At 43.2% G+C, this 20,856-nt stretch overlaps 1 protein-coding gene across 8 annotated transcripts in view; it reads right to left on the bottom strand.

Moving 5' to 3' along the window:
• GRIN1 (glutamate ionotropic receptor NMDA type subunit 1) overlaps nt 1-20,856 on the bottom strand; it is a 697,943-nt gene that overhangs the window by 290,630 nt on the left and 386,457 nt on the right. For all 8 annotated transcript variants that reach the window (XR_014962874.1, XM_085610061.1, XM_085610053.1 and 5 more), the window contains one exon: nt 1,245-1,380. Coding sequence is in view for 7 of the 8 variants with exons in the window: in XM_085610061.1 (XP_085466187.1) it covers nt 1,245-1,380 (136 nt within the window). In the remaining variant the exon portion in view is untranslated. The remainder of the gene's footprint in view (nt 1-1,244; nt 1,381-20,856) is intronic.

The following is a 20,856-nucleotide window of genomic DNA, read 5'->3' as shown; positions in this document are numbered from 1 at the left end:
CATACGGAAGCTTAGTGGTTCAAGCAATCATCTCTTCACGGTTAGTTTATGGTAAAACGTTTTATTGGGGGTTCCCAACATCTCTGAATCATCAGTTTCAAGTAGACCAGACTGTGGCAGCCCAATGATTCTGGTTCTAGATCACCACACATCTATCTCTTGGATCTACATGGGTTGCCAGTTCATAAGTGGATTGTATTTAAGACTTTCTGTGCCTGATATCAAGGTTTCTATTGCTCTTGTCTTGCTTTTAATCCTATTCCACAAAAGGCTTTATAAACTTGAAGTACCCTCCTCTTCTCTTTGAAGCCCCAAAGCAATCTACTTATGTTTATGAAACATCTAAAATATCTAGAAATCCTGCCCTTAGGGATCCCATATTTGTTACTAATTTGTGTTAGTAGCTCCAAGACATTGTGTATGAGTAACACTATTCTGCATAATTACTGTAGTTGAATCAAAACTGCTATGAAGTCTTTATCTGGAACATGATGTCTAGTTCCGAAGAGAGCATATATAGTATTGTGTTCAGTTCTGGAGTTCGCATCTCCAGAAGGGTGAAGACTGCCTGGAGATAATTTGGTACAGTGAAATAAAATGGAGGAAGGTTTACAGGACCCATTCCAAAAATGTCTCAATAAATTAAAAATGTACACTGGAAAAAACAGATCACGATGGAGGCATTAAATATTCATACAACTTACACATCATTTATCAGCCAAGTGCACTCCTATAATTAGAAGTCGTGCATGATTTAAGACATGAGTTGAGGAGGCTTATTTGTAGCACATGAGCATCATCTAAATATCTAATACACTTTGCAAACAACATGGTCATGCTAAACAGTAGACTCTAATGTTATTCATATGGAAAACCCACACAACCCACAATATTTTATAATTGTGCACTTTATACTGATTCGCCTATGTATCTATTCGACAATGACAACCTGCCACCATGGTACAAAAAGAGTGGTGCAAATTATCAAGGGAGTATGTGCAAATATCTGCAGAGGAGTCTGTCTCATTTCAGTGTTTAAGTTTTCTCAGTCCGGAAGACCTACAGAACAGTGGAAATCTCCACCATACCTGAAAGGTCCATGGGGTTGGGTTATGGAATCACGGATACCATATGCATTATGGCTAGAAATGTTTGTCTTCTAACACAATTTAATACTGTAAAAATAATTTCCGATTGGACAAAACAAATTCTAAAATATCTCTGAATGTAACTAGATTGCTTACCTTGTACAGTTTGGTTTGGGCCATTGCAGATGACCTTCTTGATTGGGTCATGATTGACAGTGTATTCCTCTTTGCATGTGCCATCTGGCAATGTCCCCCTCACATATACAAAGGGTTCCTGATGAATTGTAACAATCTAGGAAAAAACAAATGTTCCTGTTTTTTTACAAACTTTTAATCCAAGTAAACAATGTGGACTGACTGAACTGGCTACATTATGATGCACTTTCATGATAAATAAACTGTATAAGCCCACGTTATTTTGACTAGTAGGTTGATACTGAGGTTTGCTCAGAAGAAGGTTGTGTCATGTTAAGTTTTTATTAATGAGCTTCAAAACCCATGCCTCTCAACAATTGTTTCAGAATACGTAGGTACATTACCCTATAGTTTGTCAGTTAAAATTAACAGATAACATAGCTAGGACAGTTATAAGTTCTTAGTGAAAGCTTGATAAAACATGTCATCAGGAACGTCTGAAATCTGAGAGGACTTTCAACTGCACAGACGTCTAAAGGGAGCACATTTCACAGCCTGGCACCCAGCACCACCAACAACCTTCCCCCTGATCTGACATTCTTGTAACTGGGTGGCATCTTTGTTAGGGAGTGGCAAATATGATTAGCGTTTAGAAATGGCTTGATGTCACTGGCGTCAAATAGTAGAGTCGAGGGGCCCGATTCACAGAACTAACTTAAGACAAAATCCTAAACTTACTACCATTTTGGTATTCACAGAAGGCACTTACTCATTTTGGTATTCACAGAAGGCACTTACTCATTTCGGTATTCACAGAAGTTAGGAGTCCTAACTTTAGGACTCCTAAATAACTTCTGTGAATACTGAAAGTCTTAAAATTAGGATTTTTCTCAGTTTAGTAGTAGTATAGGTAGGACTCCTAACTTTAGGACTCCTAAATGCCTTCTGTGAATACCGAAAGTCTTAAAATTAGGATTTTTCTTAATTTAGTAGTAGTAAAGTTAGGACTCCTAACTTTAGGACTCCTAAATGCCTTCTGTGAATACCGAAAGCCTTAAAATTAGGATTTTTCTCAGTTTAGTAGTAGTATAGTTAGGACTCCTAACTTTAGGACTCCTAAATGCATTCTGTGAATACCGAAAGTCTTAAAAATAAGGTTGTTTCTGAATTTTGTAGTGGTAAAGTTAGGACTCCTAACTTTAGGACTCCTAAATTCCTTCTGCGAATACCGAAAGCCTTAAAATTAGGATTTTCTCAGTTTAGTAGTAGTAAAGTTAGGAGTCCTAACTTTAGGACTCCTAAACTGAGAAAAATCCTAATTTTAAGACTTTCGGTATTCACAGAAGGCATTTAGGAGTCCTAAAGTTAGGAGTCCTAGCTTCTGTAAATACCGAAGTGAGTAAGTGTCTTCTGTGAATACCAAAATGAGTAAGTGCCTTCTGTGAATACGAAAATGGTAGTAAGTTTAGGATTTTGTCTTAAGTTAGTTCTGTGAATCGGGCCCTCAGTATTTGGGTGTGAATTATCCCATCAGATAAAGTATAATCACAAGGGGGGATTGTTATTTATTGGTTTCAATAAATAACTTCTGTAACAAATTCCCCCACTGAATAACAAACAGATTTCACTGAATTTCTAAGTATTATCTGCACCGTTTCCTCCCAGTAAATATCAGTAGACTTGACTGGGCGATATTTATCCTGCAGAAAACTCAACAGGGATGAAAACGTTTGACCGACTTGTAATTGCAACACTCATGGAATTCTCAGTGACACTCTTAACCGAGGACTTAATAGGATCCTTTGGATGCTACTGGCATCCATTACATATTAACCACATCAAGGAAGAGGCTGGGGCCTATTCACAAAGGTAATTTACACATGTGAGTAATTGTAAATGTAATTTTACTCTTACACATTTGAGCAACTTTACTACTTTTGATTATTATCAAACTCTGAATGTTAAGTTACTCAAAAGTGTAGACTTCTCTACACCCCTTGAAAAAGAAGGTGAAGCCAAATTTACGAGTGTAAGTTACTACTGTCAAAAAGAACAGTTAGTAGGTCCAGAACCACACAGACCAAAAATTGGCACTGCAACACCCTCCCATAGAAAAGAATAGAAGTAGGGACTTTAAACAAAACCTTTATACGAAATAACATTACATTAAATTATTTAAATCAGTTACAAAAATAAATAACTAAAATGTAATGTTAAAAACATCTAAATGTGAAACATTTATTATTTAATTGTAAAATATTTTAACATCCTTTTTTGAATTTATAAATAGATGTAACATTATTTTTTATTGCAATAGAATAAAGCACTTTAAATGAACTCTATAAATCACTTTTATTATTATTATTTCATAATAAAAAACTTTAGGTGGGGATTTTTTTTTTAATTTCAACTGTTGAATGTTTTTAATGTAACATGTTTAAATTAAATAAAGAATTTAAAAAAAAATAAGTTGGTGGGGTTGTAGCATTTTCTTAAACATTTTGTTCTATATTTAAAATAAAAAAATAAAGTTAATTTACCTTAATAGTTAACATAAACATACTGTTATAAAATTTACATTTACTTAATTTATTAGCAGTTGATTAATTCATTTGATATCCCTGCTTCAGTTCTGTCACTAAACATAAGTTATGCATCCCTTATCCTAACATTATTAATGTTAATTGAATTGATTGTTGTGAAAATTGTGAGTTGGGAAAAAGTGTAAATGTACATTCAAATTATGGTGTTTGTAAGAGTGTGATGGTTAGTCGCTGTATTTTTACTGTCATTGGCATCTGGTAGGGGCAATGTGTGGTGCAAGCTGCAGTGGCCTCCCAACGGGAGCCCCGGCACTTATTGTTTTACAAATTAAGCACTGTGTAAATGTATGCAAGTACTACAGTAGGATATGCCACTTGCAATTTGATTCTCAATGACACCCCAGGGCTGGTCCCTTGTCCCACCATTAGGTCTCTCAGCTGCTTCATATTTGCTGCTGAGAGGACAGGAGAAAGGCAGCAAGTCAACACTACAGAGGGTAAATGGAGTTCTGACAGCCTTATTTATCTTTCTGTTCCTGCCATTGCCTAGATGATACCACCTGACCGGAGTTTCCAATGGCTGTGTCAGTGTACCATATGGAAGATCAGGGGCTGAATTTGCTACCCCTGGGTACTACATATCTCAAATCCATGCTAGCTCCAACAATGCAGTCCCTAGATCAAAGAAACCTGTCATATTTTGAATTATCAAAATGGTAGAGTCTAGATGGAGAGTGAACAGCCTTTTTTTAAAAACATATTTCAAGTACCACACTTATAAAGATATAATTGCTATATCAATCATAACACTTTAGGTAAGAAGTGTGTCTTCCATAGAAGCCTGGACAGTGACCAAAGTCCATGCCAAACATGATTTCAATGACTGTGAAACGTATCCTTTCTCCATTATCACCAACATTACTTTCTTGACTCTGGTGGGTATGTCTCTCCTAATGAAGGAGATTCACTCTGCTATCAGTTTGTGGGTGAATCTTATTTAGCATGACCTTAATAGTGGAAGTTATATCAATGAGTGTTCATACTTCATTACAAATGACATAACAGTTGCATTACTTGCAGAAATCTACTCATTGGTTGATGTTCTCCTGAAGTCTGCCATAAATCAAATATTTGACCAATTTTTACAAGAAGTATGAATCTATCTTTTAGAGACAACATGAGTCCTTGATTTTAAATGAGGAGATTCGGTATTACATTATTGAAAAAAACATCATGGACCCTTCAATGCAACTTAACTAATCTCCAATCACCAACATAAATTTAATCCCCAGTTTTATGCAAAAGATAGTGGTCTCTTCTCTAAGATACATTCCTTTACCACAGCCCACCAGCCTGTCATATCCTAATAGGAATTTTGATTTTGTTTCTAGACTTCAAATTGATTATATTTAACCCATTTGTACCCAACATGATAAAGGCTTATCATTCCTTCAAGTGCTGTTTTCTTCATTTTCCTTTTTTCAATTTTTTTATGTGTAGTAACTCATAACTATTTCCTTTTTATAAATTGTATTTGGATCTTATATTTTTCTTTCTTTTTGGTGTACTGCTGTTTGAACTGGAACATCCTTGTACTGCCGCAACACTTCCTAAGAATAAGCTTTGATCACAGCCCAATCAATTAAATTATGAAATAATGATAATTTGAAGGAGTCTGCCCTTTAGACCATTTGTCTTAGTACAGATGTCTTTGACAATTCTCCTGTGTCAGCCTGCCAAGTGAATTTCTTAGAGTTACTGTTTCCTAAATAGGAAGTACAGACCCCTAACAGCCAGAAACCCAAATAGATCAGAATAATCTGTAGTGTTCCCCTACAGCCAAAGGCTCACACTTGACATCTGCATAGGTGCTTAAGTAACTGACTCTCCACTTCCATCCATCTATTGTACTTCCCCACCTTCATCTTCATTGTTGTAATCGAAATTTGTTAACGACTGTGCCACAAAACATAAAGTAACAAAAAGTTTTATTTTTGAGCAATTCAGAGAGCACCTATTATATCACCTGGCTATGGCAGAAGGTAATGCAGAATGACAGCCAAACTGCAATGCCCTGCTTGGACATAAGTCCTACCCTTCCACAAATAGTTGGGCAGGTGAATACATTTATTTTATCTTGTTCATGTAAAATTTAAATCTAGCGAGTGCAATAATTTGTCTGCTGATGTTATCAGATTTGGGAAGAATTAGAGTAGAATGACAAGCTTATTCAAATGGAAGTCAGAAGGAAACTTAGCCCTGAATTTAGGGTTGGACCACTGGATGACTTTGTCACGTGGGATGTATGAAAACGGATTTTCACAATAAATGCTTGGATATCATCTATTCTCCTTGCTTATGTAAGTCCTAAGGGGAGTGCTGTCTTTCATGCAATAAATGTAAGAAGCACTTTGTGGATTAGCTTGAAGGAAGGCAGCATAATCTGATTCAAGCCAGTGTTGAGCTGCTAGGGCATGCAGTGCAAGAGTAAATGCTCTGAAAATTCCCTTCATGAACTGTTTTATAATTGTTTGTGAGAATACAGTAGACGAGGCACCATCTGCTTTTTTTAAACCTTGATACTCCTGCCAGATGGTCTCCTACTGACGAGCATTTAAGGCCACTCTTTGCTAAGTCCAGCACATACAGAACTATATTTGGGGGCTGTATAATCACTGGGTGGCAACCATTTGCACCAGATACAGAAATGGTTCTACTTGGTATAATCCATTTTTGTTGTTGCTGGCACCCATGCCTGCTTCTGGATGTTCTTGCATTCTGCTGGCAGATCCAAATTACTGAACTCTAAGTGGTGAATTACCATGATATCAGGCTCAGCAACTTGAGGTTGTGATGGAATATCTCTCCATTGTATCTGGAGAGAAGACTGGACATTTTTCACTGGTATCACCAGAAGTGCTGATCATCTCAGGAGTTTCCAATACTAATGTGGCCACACCAGACCTTTGAACATCAGGGTACTGCACTCTACCTTTACCTTCCTCATCACTTTCGGGATCAGGGTAAATGGACATTGGATCCTTTGATCAAAAAGGCATATCCCTTGGTTCCTGTTTGCCAAAACCTGCTGGCATAGGTCCACCATTTTTTGTTGTTCAGGGTGGCGAACAAGTCCAGAATGGGTTGGCCCCACATGTGGTTCACTTAATACTGATGGAGCTCCCTCTCCTGGCAGTCCAATAGTGCTTGGGTGAGTGCATCTGCCTGATTGTTTTGGCATCCTGTTAGGTGCTCCACATTGATGTAGACCTAGTGGGAGATGGCCCCGTCTCATAGGAGCGGTGTCTCTTCCAACAGAGGCTGGGACCTCATTCTTCCATGTGTGGCAACATATTGTCGATCCTGACTGTGAACACTTGACATGTAAGTCTGAGGAGGAACAATTGTTTGTCCATTCTTAAGACATTTGCTTCCTAGATACTGATGTGGAGCATATTTTGTATCTGACCAGTGGCCTCTGTTCCAGCATTTCAGCATTCATCATTAACAATACTCTGTCTGATGAAGGATGGATTGTATTGATTCTCTGGTTCTTTTTGAACAAGTTTCATCCTGAACCTGCAAAAGGATATAAGGCCTATAGAGGATGACATCAGGTCCAGCAGAGATTTGCATTACCTGACAATGACTGACTGCTTGGCAGAGAATGTCTTCACTGTGGATTGGACCTTTATCGCTCTGTCCACCGAGGGAAATGTCATTCTCAACTGCATTTCCAGTATTGCTCCCAAGAGTTGAAGTTTTGTCACTGGTTTCATGCAGGGCTTTTTCAATGTTGAGTGTCATTCCTAATCTGTGAAACAAATTGATGCAGGCAGCCATAGAAGCCTTTGGGGATGTGAAAATATGCATCTTGAAGATCCAGGTGTTATCCTTCCTGAAGCCTCAGCAGGACTTCTTGGAGCGTTACCATGCAAAACAGCTCTATTGTCAGAATCTTGTTCAGATCCCTGGGGCATAGAATAGGCCACCATTATCTCAATTTAACTTTTGAACAAAAAGATTCTGGAATAATCTTATTCATGCCCATGAGAAGGAGGAGTAGAATTTCCATTTGTAGCTCCCTCAACTGAAGAGATGTTCCTCCCTGGCTGGGCAGACAGGTTGATTCTAAACTGCAGCATTTGTCCTGAGTGTACCATCTGCCGCACCCATTGGTCTGAAGTTATGGACTCTCCTTCGGGGGCAAGAAAGGAAATTCTCTACCTGGTCTGCTGAGATAGAGATGGTAGATAGAGCAGCTGTGAAGAGTCAAGCTTCCTTTTCGTTATCCTAAGAATTATCCTAAGAGTGACACTGAGCAGCGCTCCTCTTCCATGCGGAAGAAATTCTATTATCTTGGTCTCCTTATCAGTGGTTGGCCATTGTGTGGTGCTGGACTTACTTTACCTCTAAGATGGAGTAATGTATCACTGCTTTGGGTACCTTTTTGGCTGTAGTAACTTTAAAGGTGCAGTTTGTAAATAGCATTGGGATTACTTTTTTGTGGGTGGGTGCATGCCCCTTCCTAAACCCCTACCTGACCCACACCACATAGGATGAGAGCCACTTAATGTGGCCTCTCTTAGAGCGAAGCTATGATAGAATACTCAGGCATGAAACACTCCCAAATCAAAAGGTATATATGATTGCAATCATCCCCTTCTTCCCCGCGCACTATACAAGGACATTTACTGCTGGGGCAAATTAGACATTTTCTGGCTGGGAAGGATACTGAGCTTCAAAATGAACTTCATGCCCTGACTTTTATATACAGCCCTAATTCTACTTCTCAGCTTCTAAAAAATATTTGCATCCCAAATAAGAATGAAAATATTAGACCTTCTCTGGAAAGACAACTCTCCAAGGATCCTGAGAACAACATGATACAGCTCGGTAGTGGAGGAGGGCCGGGTTTCACCACAGTCAAAATGTAAATCTAGGCAGCACAAATACATCTGTTCCTGTATTTAACCATCATCCGGGTAGAAAGCCCTGGGTACAGGGAGAGCAGGGATTCACAACTATTCTCCTCAAATGTGGCTTCCCATGGGGAAAGGCCTGCTTAAAACTACCTCAATCCTGCTAGACAACTGACAGAAGGTAATGAGGAAATATGGCTTCTTGTCTAACCCTTCCACAATGACCCGTGAATTCTTAGTTGGGAGAACCTTTTGGCAATGGAGCCCCTCAAACTCAAAAAAAGATTAGGGACCGATTCGCTCTCCCCTGAGAAGATTAATACAGGATACCAAAATAATGCACTGAATAGGGGACAAGCCATAAGATAAACCAGGTAGAGAACATACACACTTAGATTCCCTGTTTATAAATATTGTGAGACTGAAAGGAATCATATGGCTTTACTGTTATTACTAAGAGATAGGCCCTTCCCTACAGCATAAGTATGTTTTGGCATGGGAGAGGAATATTGGAGAAGACATTCCTCAAGAGATTTGGCTAGCAACCTGAGGAGGGCAGCCAATTTGTCTAACTGCACACAACGTAGAGAAAATGCCTTCAAGCTCCTAACCAGTTTGTACCTTTCTCCCAAAAGATTGAAAGCCATGTTTGGGGGCCTCGGATACAAGTTTAAAGGAGTGTGGTGATCATGGAACAGTAATAGTCCTGTCCTGTTATCATGATGTTCCAGTGCAAAATATTGTCACATAGCAAATATATAATGGGCAATAAACTGTCACTATGACCTTGGCTATTTTTTCTGGGAGACCCAGGGGAAAACAACATATTTCCCCTGACTAAGCACCTGGGGAAACAATTATCACACATGGTTCTGGCTGCAAGACAAGCAATAGCTCAAGTCAGGATGTTTCAGACACAACAGTTGTACCTCAACTTAACATGTGGTGGGGTAAAGTATGGGCCATCTTTGCAATGGAAAAGATGTCCACCATTATTCATGACAGGGTACACAAGTTTGAAATAGTGTGACATCCATTTATTTGCCCACAAGAGGCAAACCCAGGTGCTTGGGGTGATCCTGCAGTACTGTCTGATGTTCTGCGGCGCTCCAGACTATGTGAAATATTCCCTATAATGGATGATAAGACATTCCTGATCCACATTTACCTGAAATATGGTAGTAATGTTAAGACGTCCTGTTTTATGTAACATATTGCGAGCTGTTGATTGTTGAACCTGACCCATCCCATCTCCCTTCACATCCTCCCTTCACCCCTTTTTTTCCTATCTTCCTTTCTGAATCCTAGCTATCACTCCTCTGATGGATGTGAAAGTATTATGCCATGTAACTGTGCCAAGGGGATTGATGTCCGTCTCCTGCAGGAGACCCATCTTCTTGGCAATAACTGTCCCTTGCTTGCCCGTTACGGGTACGATAGGGTGTGGCACTCAGGCTTTGCTAGGGGTTCCCGGGGAGTGGCTATCCTGTTCAGGCGGACTTTCCCTTTGTTCTAGCCCAGGTGCATTTCGACTCCCAAGGTATGGCTGTTGCCGTATGTGGTACTCTTGAGGGGCGGCCACTCACCCTTATATCCATGTATGCGGCGGCGTCCCTGTTGCAAGCCGTCCTCTCATACACTGCGGCCTTACTTCCAACACTCCGGGTGGGTGCGCTCGTTTTGGGGGGGGGATTTTAACGCTGTCTACACGCCTAGCATGGATGCGACGGGCCCGATCTCCCTTGCCAGAGCCGCCCACGCGAAGCCGCTGTCGGGCTGGGCCGAGGCCCAGGGCCTATGTGATGTGTGGAGGGTCTGGCACCCGCAGGCCCGCCAATACACCCATACCTCGGCGGCGCACCACTCGCACGCTCAGATTGATTTAATCTTTGTCCCGTCTACCGAATGCGCAGGGGTTCAGGATGCCCCCATTCTTCCTAGGGGCCTCTCGGACCACTCTCCGCTGCTTCTGGCCCTCGGCCCGCCTCCCTTTTCCACCCGCCCGGTGTGGCGCCTGAACGCTTGGTTCCTTCAGGATAAGGACTTTCGGAAGTCGGTAGGAGACGAGATCTCTAGCTACTATCACCACACTGTGGGCTCTGTTTCTTCCGCGGCCGTCCTCTGGGAGGCTGGTAAGGTGACTATTAGGGGAGCGGCCAAGGGACTTGTACAGCAACAGCGCCGGAGACACCTCCAGCAGCTTACGGAGTGTGAAGCGCAGGCCTTGGAGCTTGAGCGTGACCAGGAGGCATTGAGTGATGCCGGGCGGGCGCAGCGGCTGGCCTTTCTGCGGGAGGAGATTCGTATGCACTCCATGGAGGTGGCCAAAACTCTATGGCGCTTCTCAGTCGCTCGGGTATACGGCTGGAGGGATAAGAACGGTGCACTTCTCCACCGGCTGGACACGTACCCCCGGGCAAACAGGATTATCCATGCCATTGTGGGCCCTACCGGCGAAACTCACACAGTCTCCGTGGCGGTGGCTCAGTCCTTTGCCGATTATTATTCCACGCTGTACCGGGCTCGGGCACCGGGGATCCCCCTTACGGAGCTGATGGGAACGAGTGGAGCGGGCCTGAAGTGCTTGGGGCGAGAGGCCGGTGAGACCCTGGACTCGCCCGTTACGTTGCAAGAAATTGACGAAGCCATCAGCCATCTGGCTCCTGGGAAAACTCCGGGTCCGGACGGCTTCCCACAGGAATATTATGCCCACTACCATGAAGCCCTCGCTCCGCAGCTTTTGGGCCTCTATGCAGAGGTGATAGAGAAAGGCTCGTTCCCATCGGAGAAGGACACGGCTACGATAGTCGTTCTCCCCAAGACGCAGCCCCCATCACAGTCCTGCTCGGACTATCGGCCGATATCTCTCATTAATACTGAAATTAAGATATACGCTACCTTACCTGGCCCTGTTGCTGGTCGACTTTGAGAAGGCCTTTGACTCGGTGGGGTGAGTCTACCTTGGAGAGGTACTGGGGGGATGGGGTTCGGTCCTCAATTTCGCGCCATGGTCCGGGTCTTGTACGCGGCTCCACGGGCCAGAGTGTTGGTGAATGGGGCTCTATCCCGCCCGTTTCCCATCGGGCGGGGTACGCGTCAGGGTTGCCCGCTCTCGTCCCTCCTCTTCGCCTTGGCAATGGAACCCCAGGCCGTTCTAGTCCGTTTTGATCCTGCTCTTCGTGGGTGGGACTGGCCGGGCATGGCTCCTGATAAAATAGCTCTGTACGCGGACGATGTCCTCCTTTACCTCTCAGACCCAGCTATCTCCGGACCTCTTGTTCGTCAGATTCTTCGCCGGTTCGGTCAGGCATCGGGTCTCCTTCTCAACCCCAGGAAATCGGTCTTGGTTCCACTGCATCCGTCTAGAGATTGCTTCGACTGGCAGTCCGATATTCCCCTCCGGAGACTTTCTTTTAAGTATCTGGGGATCTGGGTCACCCCTCTACCGGAGCTCTGCTGGGCCCTCAATGTGGCCCCCGTGGTCAATAAAGCCAGATCAGACCTGGCGAGGTGGCAATCGCTCCCATTGAACCCACTGGGGAGGATTGCACTCTACAAGATGATGATCCTTCCCAAGTTCCTGTACATGCTGCAGAACACGCCCTGCTCTTTTTCTCGTCCTTGGTTCCGGGACTTGGATAGGATGGCGACCAAGTTTCTCTGGGGAGGCGGTAGAGCCCGTCTGGCCTTGAGCCGGTGCCGGATTCTATCATATGACGGAGGTCTGAGCATGACCAACCTTTATTTGTATTATCTTGCAACTCAGCTCCTGGTGGTCCATGATTGGTTTTCGGGCGGGTGGGACGACCCGGCCTACAGGCTGGAGGTACAGCTGCTGGGGTTCCCCTCCATTCAAAATATGCTCTACGGGGCGACAGTTCCTCGGTCGCTCCTGGACGTTGTACGGGCCCCTTTCTTGGCATGGCGTGCCGCTCTACGACATACCCGGTGGTCGGGGAAACTTACTCGTGTTACACCGCTCTGGCATGGCACTTGGCTGCGGGAGGTCGTGGGTTTGGGAGGGTTTCGAGCGTGGGATCTCCTTGGGATTTCTTGTTTGGGCGATGTGTGGCGGGGGAGTCACATGTGCTCCTTCCAGGAGCTCCGGGATCGGTTCTCGTTGTGCCCCTCGCAGTTTTATAAATATCTCCAGCTGCGTCACGCGCTTCAGTCTCATGTACCTCTGGATTCAAGGATCCCTGATCATAGCCCACCCGAAGCTCAGGTGATGTTGGGGTTTCTGGGGAAGGGGGGAATCTCCCGTATTTACCGGATCCTGGTCATAACACCCCGACGGACTGGGACGACATGAAGCTGCGCTGGGAGGCCTGGGTGGGACCATTGGACGACGCTGATTGGAGGGACGCCCTTATGGCACCCAGGACGATTACCTCATCAGCCAGGTTGAGGCTCATCCAGCTTTATTACCTGCATACCGCCTATCTGACCCCGGAACGCCTCTACTGTGCGGGTCTTTCTCCAGATGCCTCATGTGCACGCTGTAGGGCAGACCCGGCGGACTTCTTCCACATGGTGTGGACCTGCCCGCGTCTGGGAGCCTACTGGGGCGAGATTGAAACTGAACTAACTGAGATACTGGGTTGGGAGGTTCCCCATGATCCCAAATTGGCCCTGCTGGGGATAACGGACGGTCTGGACGGTACCCGTAATGAGAAATTCTTGCTAACTACTGCTCTGGTGGTGGCTAAAAGGGACATCGCGGCCGCCTGGAAGCAGACTGGTCCACCCAAATGCGCTACATGGAGAAGGGGGGAGGACTGGTGCGCGACGCAGGAGCGGATGATGTATTCGGCGCGGGGTTGTCCCAAAAAGTTTAGCAGAATATGGGGGAAGTGGCTAGGGGGTATAATCTAGGGGTGTTGTGGCGGGTGGAGGGAGTGAGGGGGTCGGGGAGGGGGTGGGAGGTCTTGCTATTGAGTGTCTATGAACCCAGGAGATGTCATTTTGGTGCCAGTTCATTTGGACGGTTGTATGTGCATTTATGTGTGTTCTTTTGCAAAAATAAAAATTTGCTTATCAAAAAACTGTGCCAAACTGTAAGCTTTATGATATGTTCGCAAATCCTGTGCTATTTCAACCTCAAAATATAGCAATGAAAATAAGAACACAGCTTAGAAAACTCTATCGGAGGACTCACTTTCACTTACTCAGTTAGGCTCTACTGAAAAAATACTTGGTGCCCATTTATATGTTATCAATTCTCATCCCGGACTGACCCCTACTTGAAACCGTAGGCAGAGAAAATCCCTTTAGGATCCCATTAACCAACTCCCATCTCAAACATCTGATGCAATTTCTAGGTACCAGTTCAGTTCACTTGCTAAGCAGTCTACATACTTGGACTATCGTCATCACTGATGTCTGAGGAGGAGTGACATCATTCATTTCAGCAGTCTTCTGCTTCAGGTTTGTGCTACGTCTACTTCCTCTTTTCAGGTCCTCTTGGCTGAGGGCGATCATATATATAGGTTGGATTTCCTTTCTTTCACCCACTCCAAATGCACTTTCTGGCATCTCACAGAAATTGAGTTTCCCCCTGAACATCGCCTTTTACCAGGTACAGCAGATTATGTGTGCTCTCAGTTTCAGTTTCACTTGAACAACAGACTTGCTTTGCTGCTGACCAGTGTTGTCCAGGAAGAGAAGGACTTTGGCTGATCAGCAATCTAAGTCCTGGTTTTGTATTGCCATAAGTAGTATAGTGTCTCTGTAAACATAATTCAGGATCATCATGACTATAGGGTGAATGGAGTTACCTGGGGTCGGGGGCTGGGGCCCATCGTTCAATTGGCTCTTTCCAGCATGAAACTTGAGGAAATGTCTACCTCAAGGAGGTATGATTCAAACCAGGCAATATGGAACTGTTCGGGTTTACTTCTTTCGTTCTCTCTGGAACACAGATCAGTAAAACTCTATTCCTTTTAGATTGCTCTTCCATAGCTTCTGTTCATCTTTCCAATGGTCCCGTCGACTCTCTCAAGCATTTCACTTCTTTCTTTAGAGTTTTTAACTTCCCTTCCACTACAGATGGTGCAGGACTTCGCCTCTGTGGTGCATTCAGCCAGGTTCTGGAGATCCTGATGAAGCAATGATACTTCCAGCCTGACTCCACCAATTGTGTCATATAGTGCTCTTTTAATATCTCTGATAGCCTGAAGGATAAAATGCTGGGGTGGCTGCCTCTGCAGGATCATCTTGTGCCTCCGTCACCCCCTCGATCACTTGGCACTTCGGGCTCATTGAAGAACTAATGAATTTATAAATTCTTTCATGTGTTGTATTACTCTGGCCCCTATTTTGCCCATTCTGTTCTTCTGGAGGTCTCGCCACAACCCTGCACATCGACCCAGCTCAGAACGGGGGGCTCTTAAAGTTTGCCTTCCCCTCTCTTTCAGCTCCCATTGCTGGGCAACTCTTCAATCGCAACCTGGATGGAGGGACCCCAACCCACGGCACAATTTCTGAGAGTGCCTTGTACCCTCTGGTACCCTAGGGCAACCATGCTGCCTAGGCCCTGCAAAGTGCTATAGTATATCATAAATCCCATAATCTCACCTTAATCTCTCTGTGCAAACCATAGGGGTATAAGGTATAGGGCTTAATTTACGGGTCTGATGTTTTGGCAAAGTGTTACTTCTCGAAAGGGCGCTCCTTATCTGTGCCTCCTACTGAAATCTCCAATTTTCACTGGAGTGGGTGAGGGACGCAATCAGGCACAACGAATGCATTAATCAAGGCGTGGTTGTGCCCCCCACAACCTCCTGGCCCAGGTCTTTATTCGGAGTACATTTGATCCAGGCAGAGCTTGGGCAAATTGCTGGCCACATATTTATATTATTGAGGCTTGGGGCCTATTTTTGTAAAGGGCCCCCACAGCCCAGCACTCACTCTCTCGACTCCCCACAAATTCACCTGATGCAGTGGGTCCTTGTAGGCTCATCAGATAGTGCTTGCCATGCTTCTGGTCTCCTTCAGTCCCTGTGCAGGGTCAGACGCAAGACCGATGCTCAGAGCCAGACCAGGCCTCTGGTAACCAAGTGACTGTCCTTACCAGAAGAAGGCTGCTGGGTTTCCTGGTCTGTATCAGCCGCGGCCTTTATGCATCAGCATAACACTCTAGTGGCCCGTTCATGCTGAGTGCCGGGGGACTAATGTCTCCACCACCTCCAGTTTTCACCCTTGCTCAATCTGCTTCAGAGAGCAGAACAATCTTTGGAGCAGCCCAAGGGATCAGCCACTGGAAGGATTCTGTAGGATTAAACGCAGCATGGCTCAGAGGGTCAGAGCCCTGCATCAGTCATCTTGGTTTACAGGCCACAAAAAATTGCTCTGAATTCACCTTTTAGTGGTGTTCATCCCGAAGTGTCCAAAATCGTCTGTCTCCAGAATTATTTTCTCTTAAAGACACAGGTGGAATCAATTTATCGCTAGCAATCCTCTTTTAATGACAACTCATCACAAAGTTTATGAATATGTTTGTAAATTTACCACTAATGATTTTTCTTTGGGCTATACGCCAGAACAAAACTTTATCATGTCACATGAGACATCCTCTTTCAGTTTTCACTCCACTCTTTCAAATCATGGCAAATTACACTATTTTCGGCTTTAGCAATAATACACTCCTCAATGTCACACTCTGTAAGTTATTTCAGTACACTTTAATCAACAGGTAACTGGAACAAAAAAAATCAGCCTTTATATTCTTTCCAACCTCAATATATTCAACCTTGAAATTGACTTTAAGCAATTTAGTGGATAGTCTTGCTAGTTCTAGCAGTAGCTTTTATTAAATGTTCTCAGCAGATAAAATATCCACTAATGGTCGATGATCTGTTCTGAAATAAAAATCACTTTCCTATGCATATGATTTAAATTTCTCAATGCCCCAAATTCAGGCCAACATTTATTTTTCGATAAACAAGTAAAGTGTTTCCACGTCTTTCAATCTCCCAGATGCAAAGCCCTTTTTTCCTTCTTTTGAACCTTGTGTTTCAGAAAGAATCACTCCTATTGTATATGCACTGGCATCTACAATTACAAATGCTCTATGGCCTTCAACATATGATCTACCAATCCACGGATTAGTTCTACTCCCTCACTTGATAGTAAATGTCCGTGGTACTTTACCTCGTTTACATGAAAAATCCATTTATCACTCCTCAAAACAACACCTTGTTCTTCTAGAATCGTGAGAACTTTGTCTACCATGAGATCATATTCCATTTTGGTTTCTGTAAACACTAGGATATCCTCTTGAAATACAACTACTATAGATAAACCTTTCACCAATCTTGTCCTGATTTTCTTGAATGCGGCTGCCACTGAAGCCAGTCCGAATGGCATACGACAGAACTGAAAGATACAATCAGGTGTCACAAACACAGGTCTGAGATCTAGCTTGGTAAATCACTTGGATCAAACAACAGCAGTATTAATGCAAGGTGGAGGAACCCTTTCCACCCAGATAGAATTATTAAAACAGCTTAAATCAATGCTTAGGTATAAATTACCTGTTGTTTTAACTAAAACTGCTGAGGAAAGTCATAAAGTGACATCAAGCGAATTGATGACGCAGTCTTCCTCCATATTCCAAAGAATATTGGACAGATCTCCTCTCACTCTATGTGGAACATTGCGTAGTCTATGTTTTATGAGGGTGCACCCTCTTTCAGTGTAAAGGTATCCTTAAAATCCTTGATTTTTTTGCAATTTTTCTCAAATATATGTTTGAATGTCTGCATGAACAGGCTTGAGGTGTGCCAATGAGGCAGGATATTTTTCACCTGGTTTGACAGCCATACCAAAACCAGCTTGGTGGCAAACAACCCAACACATTTAGTCCTTTGTGCGCAATATACACGTTTCCTTTTATTTTATTTAGAGGTGGGCGAGCCACTTAAAGTTTGAACCAGGCTTTAATGTGACTTCTGTCTGCCACCAACGCTTTATCATCAAGCTCAAAAATTTAAAACAAAGCATAAGCCTTCGGTGTTAAAAAGGAGAGAAAAGGGTACCCATCTAGTGGGTTAATTTGCACAATGTGAAATCTGAAAACCTGGGACCAATCCTGACTTCCTTGCTTGACCAAATCTTGTAATCCTAGGCAAACATTTTAGTATACAGCGTTCTCTTTTTCTTCATTATCACAGATTTTTTGGGGGACGTTGTATAGAGCACGAACTCAACCCGTAGGCATCAGGGTGCATTACATGAGCACCAGTTGCATTACAGATGGACACATTCATTTTGTTAGGTATGGGGAGATTAAGTGATTTGCCCAGGATCACAGGATGTTGAGTGTTTCGTCCAAGATACTAAACTGGTTCCCCAGCTTTGAGGGTGACCACTCTAGCCATTAGGCCACATCCTCCAATACGCCATTTCAGGATGTGTACTGTACATAAATAGTTCGATGTATTAAGGTAAAACGTTTCTGCATATTAAAGAAAGACACTTTTTTAATTTTAAAAGACTTCCCATAATGTTTCTTGCATATTTTAGATGTAAACTATTTCAGGGCTTTGTTTCTGTATGGGCCCCTAGAGCAGACCCTTAGCTCGGCTCTGGCTCAGCTCTACCTGCTAATTAGTTGGCTTGCCCACTTTATGTAAAACCAGTCTTTACTCAAAAATAATCCAGCAGCTCTGTCTGACTTCCCTCAAAAGCAGCTATAACCACATCAAGGGGTTATAAACCTTTTTCTTGCAAAAGTTTCAGATAATAGTGATTCTAGCACCTGAATTAAACACATGTTGTACTTCAACATTTTCAACTGGAACACTAATATTGGGATCGCTGCACGACCTATTCATAAGCTTTTCACACGTGGTCTGGAATCCCATAAAACATGTAGTGAAATGAAGATGGCAGTTATCCTGCATTGGAGCCTCAGCTTTATATGGATAAAGAGAACAAGAAGCTGCTGTAAGGGTCCCGGTCCGAAGCAACTGTCACTGAGCTCACAGCATAACAATATACATTATTATAAAGGATGTGTAAACAACAATTAAGATGCTAGGATAAGGTTGAATCCTCAGTACAAGGAAGTAGGTATGGTGAGCAGGTTCCATAGGACCTTCCCACAATCAACAACTGAAAGGACCATATGGCAGTCACAGAGATGTGGATCAATGATGAACGTGCAGTGCCTTATCAGAACAGGACCCTGATTATGAATTGGTGGAGTTTTACACCCCCTGCTCAAACCGTTGTTTGTACATGTATCTGAATTTTGAGTTGTTCAGAATGTATCACATGCACTAATTATTACACACAGTAATTACTATTACATGTTGGTAAGGCAAACCTGCTAGAATTTCTCAGGGTCAAAGTGCATGGTACTTACGGTGACCTGTGGATCTTGTAGCAGTAAGCACTAAATGTGCATGTTAGTACTCAAAAAATGGAATAGGTGCAATTTATCACACCCAATACATTTTGAACCCCGGGGAGTTGGATTTTATTGAGCGAGATTAATAACCCCTAACCCTGATAAGCAGTGCCCTGGCATCGAGATAATTATAATATGGTGTGTAGAAACTGCAAATAAGTAGAAGGTGATTGCCTTTTCTCTTTTCTTCAACTCCTTATCCTAAAAAAGCAGAGTGGACTTGTGTCAGCGCCTAGAATACCTCTGATCTGGACAGGTATTAACCACCCTCCTAAGAAAGAGCACTCTACCTTCCCAACACAACTGCCAGAACGTGTACATTTATCACTATAATTATCTTTTTAAGTGACTTAATATTCTGCTGGGAGACCCAGCTACTATGGGTGCTCAAGCAATCCTCTCCATCATGGCATACTCCGCTTTCTCTGCTAGACTCCAGGACACTACACTCAGGTAGTCACAGCCGCAACTTGATATTTATTCTTTAACCCAATCTTTCATTTCCAGTTACTTTCATTATCCTACCCTGTTGGCATCAGTTTAACCATTAAGTTTTGTAAAATCCTTGTACTGGTCACTTTGACATGGCTGCCAACTCGAATTCTATGAATGATATAATACTAAAACTGTTGGTGACCTTAAACACCATTAGCACAAGGATTTCTTTCTTGGCTTGTACACACTCTCCAGAATTGTAGGCATATCCTTTAAATGGTTCATGAAATTCACAAAAATACTGACTATGCATCAAATTTGTTTTTCAAAAAACGCTTCCATCACTTTTGGAAAGCCACCTGGATACGTGCTTACCTGGAGCCTCTTCAAAATATAAATCAATGTGTCAGATCATTGATTCCTACATCTAATTCCAAATTTAATATAAAAACACTCATCTGAAATTCTCCAGTAAGTGAGAGATAGCAAACTGACCCTGCCTGGCCAATATTCAGGACTGGATGCACCAAAATAAACAATGAATACAATTCCCAAAGACAGAGATAGTGTTAATGGGGCAGCAGAACTCCCCATCAACCCATCAACAGGCTGGCCACCATGATCCCCGTCCACATTTAATAAAGAATGCAGGAGGCCTGGATTTATTGTTACCTCTAATCAGACCATTGTCTCCAATTCAACAGTGACTTTAAGAGCACCTCCCACTATCTGCACCTACTTCAGTCAATACTTCCCAATCTTTCCAAGCCTCACGGCGTCCACTGTGCCTTCATCATTACAGTGGCCACATTAAAATTGTTCTATTGTGATACCAAAAATGACTGGCAAGCAAAAGACCCATAAGCATATTCCAAGACTTATTCTCTATTCGTGATGCTGTGCTCCTCTCAACCCCTGCCCTGAAGGCTGTGCCTTGTTTGCAAATAAATAGAGAACACACTTCAAAGCATTGTGCATGCCACAGGGCTTTGCATGATGTGTGCCAGGAGAAAATATCAGCTGAATAGCTGCTTATGTACGGCATTCCTGAAACTGCTTAGCATCCCAATAAGTTGTGAGTCAATCCTTTGGAGCATTTATTTCCATCTGCATAAGATTTGAAATACATTTCTAGAGAATCATGAGAGGCCTGTAAACTCATGTATTCCTGTCCCCTGGTCTAAACACACCAGAAGCTGTGGCCACGCCTGCTTCCAGTTCCCCACTCCCCCACTCCAGCCCCTATTTCCAGGCGCTCCTGACAATTGCCTTCATTTTACACCTTCTAGCTCCTAGAAACAGTTTCTGAGAATTATCAG

This window comes from Triturus cristatus, chromosome 1_2, assembly GCF_964204655.1.
Source record: "Triturus cristatus chromosome 1_2, aTriCri1.1, whole genome shotgun sequence".
Taxonomy (NCBI): Eukaryota; Metazoa; Chordata; class Amphibia; order Caudata; family Salamandridae; genus Triturus; species Triturus cristatus.
Note: the sequence above shows the minus strand (reverse complement) of the source record. Positions and strands in the feature narration are given on the sequence as shown.